Source organism: Zingiber officinale, chromosome 2A, assembly GCF_018446385.1.
Source record: "Zingiber officinale cultivar Zhangliang chromosome 2A, Zo_v1.1, whole genome shotgun sequence".
NCBI classification, from domain to species: domain Eukaryota; kingdom Viridiplantae; phylum Streptophyta; class Magnoliopsida; order Zingiberales; family Zingiberaceae; genus Zingiber; species Zingiber officinale.
This window is the reverse complement of record NC_055988.1, coordinates 127,439,020-127,440,926: the sequence shown is the minus strand read 5'-3', so window position 1 is coordinate 127,440,926 and position 1,907 is coordinate 127,439,020. Positions and strand designations below refer to the sequence as shown.

The 1,907-nt window shown below is 50.8% G+C and overlaps 1 protein-coding gene across 3 annotated transcripts; it reads right to left on the bottom strand.

Annotated features, from left to right (window-relative positions):
• Positions 1–463: 463 nt before the first annotated feature.
• Positions 464–1,694, bottom strand: LOC122042270. Of its 3 annotated transcripts, none has more exons than XM_042602287.1 (2): positions 884–1,694; positions 464–669 (listed from the first exon to the last, which is right to left on the bottom strand). In XM_042602287.1, the coding sequence occupies exon 1, from the start codon at positions 1,552–1,554 to the stop codon at positions 934–936; it is 621 nt and encodes a 206-aa protein (XP_042458221.1). In that variant the 5' UTR covers positions 1,555–1,694; the 3' UTR covers positions 464–669; positions 884–933. The 3 variants fall into 3 exon arrangements, with proteins under 3 accessions (XP_042458221.1, XP_042458222.1, XP_042458223.1); XM_042602288.1 differs by having other exon boundaries at positions 464–617; XM_042602289.1 differs by having other exon boundaries at positions 464–586.
• Positions 1,695–1,907: the final 213 nt, after the last annotated feature.

The window sequence follows — 1,907 nt, the reverse complement described above, 5'->3', positions numbered from 1 at the left end:
CTCTTCAGAGTTCAAGCTAAGTGAACTCGACCCACGGTTGAGTTGAACTCAAATCAATCTGACACACAACCGATCTCGAGTCTGACCAATCATATCACTCCCGAGCTTGAATGCAACATGATAGTTATGATGGTGCTATTATAGAAGGGCATTCCTTTTTTTTTAGTTGGCACCATGCATCCAATTTACGTCTAACTAATCCTAAGACGACTAGCTCAGTTCCACGAAAATAAAGGGTGCATCCTTCAATGTAAAGAAAATAGATACATATGTCCATTGAGAATTATGATCACTCTTCACTCCCTATATAAGGTAATCGTGACATAATCGAGAGGTACATTGGGCATTACCTACTATTACTATTTTCACTTTTTTATTATTTTCTCCCGTAAACTCTCCTTGAGTGTGGAAGGGGTCTCGCCAAAGTCCGTATTGGCCTCCTTTCTAACCCCTTTTTCAATCCTTTTTGTTTCCCTTGCCATTTTGCCGTCATCGAACACCTTCACGAGAACAGACATTTGCTCACCAAGTGCACCGCAGAACTTGCATTGCCCGGCACGACAACTGCCGCTCGACAGAAGGTGACCTGAGAGGAGCTTATCTGATTCACATTCAACCTACCAAAAGAATTCGGTTGTGGACACACCAAGAAGTCACCACTGATCTCGACTGGATCAAATTGCATGTTCCTCAGTGAGAGGATGCAAAATTTGAAGATAACGATAAACAAACAAGAAAGGTTTTTTGGAGGTTCCATTCGAATCCACGTTTTTTGTTATAGACAGATTCGTATCACAATGTTAGGAACAATTTCAGGTTTCAAATCCACAGGAATGCAAAACTTGCAATGGGATCGGATCGGATCGGATTGGATGGTACGTACCTTCGAGAGGAGCGAAACCCTAATCGACGCCGAGGGCTGTGCCCTTTTGCTCAAAATCCTCTCGGCGGCGCACCGCCCTTCGCCTCCGACGTCGTTGAGCCATCGGCCATGGAGAGGCAGTACTTGGAGATCTCCCGGAACTTGGGCACGCTCCGGAGATCCACCTTGGTGCCGTCCTTGAGGGTGATCACCAGATCCCCCCACTCGCCGATGAATCTGGGCACGATCTGGACGTCCTGGATGGACGAGTAGGGGAAGTCGCTGCGGTCCTGTCCGGTGAAACCGGAGATGACGGTGACTCGGCGGTCGGTGAAGCGGTAGCGGAGGAAGAAGGCGCGGGAGACGGCGGCCAGGGTGAGGGGGAGCCAGAGGAGGGTGAACCCTAGGAGGAGGTTGGCGACGAGGTCCCCGTAGTGGGCACCTCCGTCGAAGAATACTTTTTCCTTCTCCCTGGCCTCGCCGCCGGATGAGGTGGTGGGGGATTTGGGGGAGACAGTCCGCGACGAGGAGGAGGAGGAGGAGGAGGAGGCGAAGAGCTTTGTGGTGGTTGGGGGGCGAGAGGAAGGAGTGGGCTTAGAAGGGAAGGAGGTGTGGTTTAGGGTGGGGAGGATGGGTTTGAGGGCGACGGAGGGCGGTGGAGAGAGGAGGACGGCGGTGGAGGCGGCGACCATGGTTGCTCGCTGTTTTTGCCGGGCTTATCCGTTTCTGCGAATTGTATGGTTAAAGAGATGTTCGGATTGGCTGTGATTTGGTGGCTGAGCTGGCGCTGCAATTATTCTCCATTGAGCTACTCACCCTGAAAACGACATCGGTTCCTAACTTATAGATAAATTGTAGAAGTGATTACAAGTATCGTGCCTTAGTTAGACAGCCCTTGCCACGATACATTCTTGGGAGCACCCGAAATGGTCACATTGCCGTGCTGATCTCATGCCGAATCCCAAGCCAGGCCGCCATCTTCTCCCAAATCAGTTTACTCACGAGGCACCGAAAAGAACATACGGGTTGGACTCGTCCTCATGTC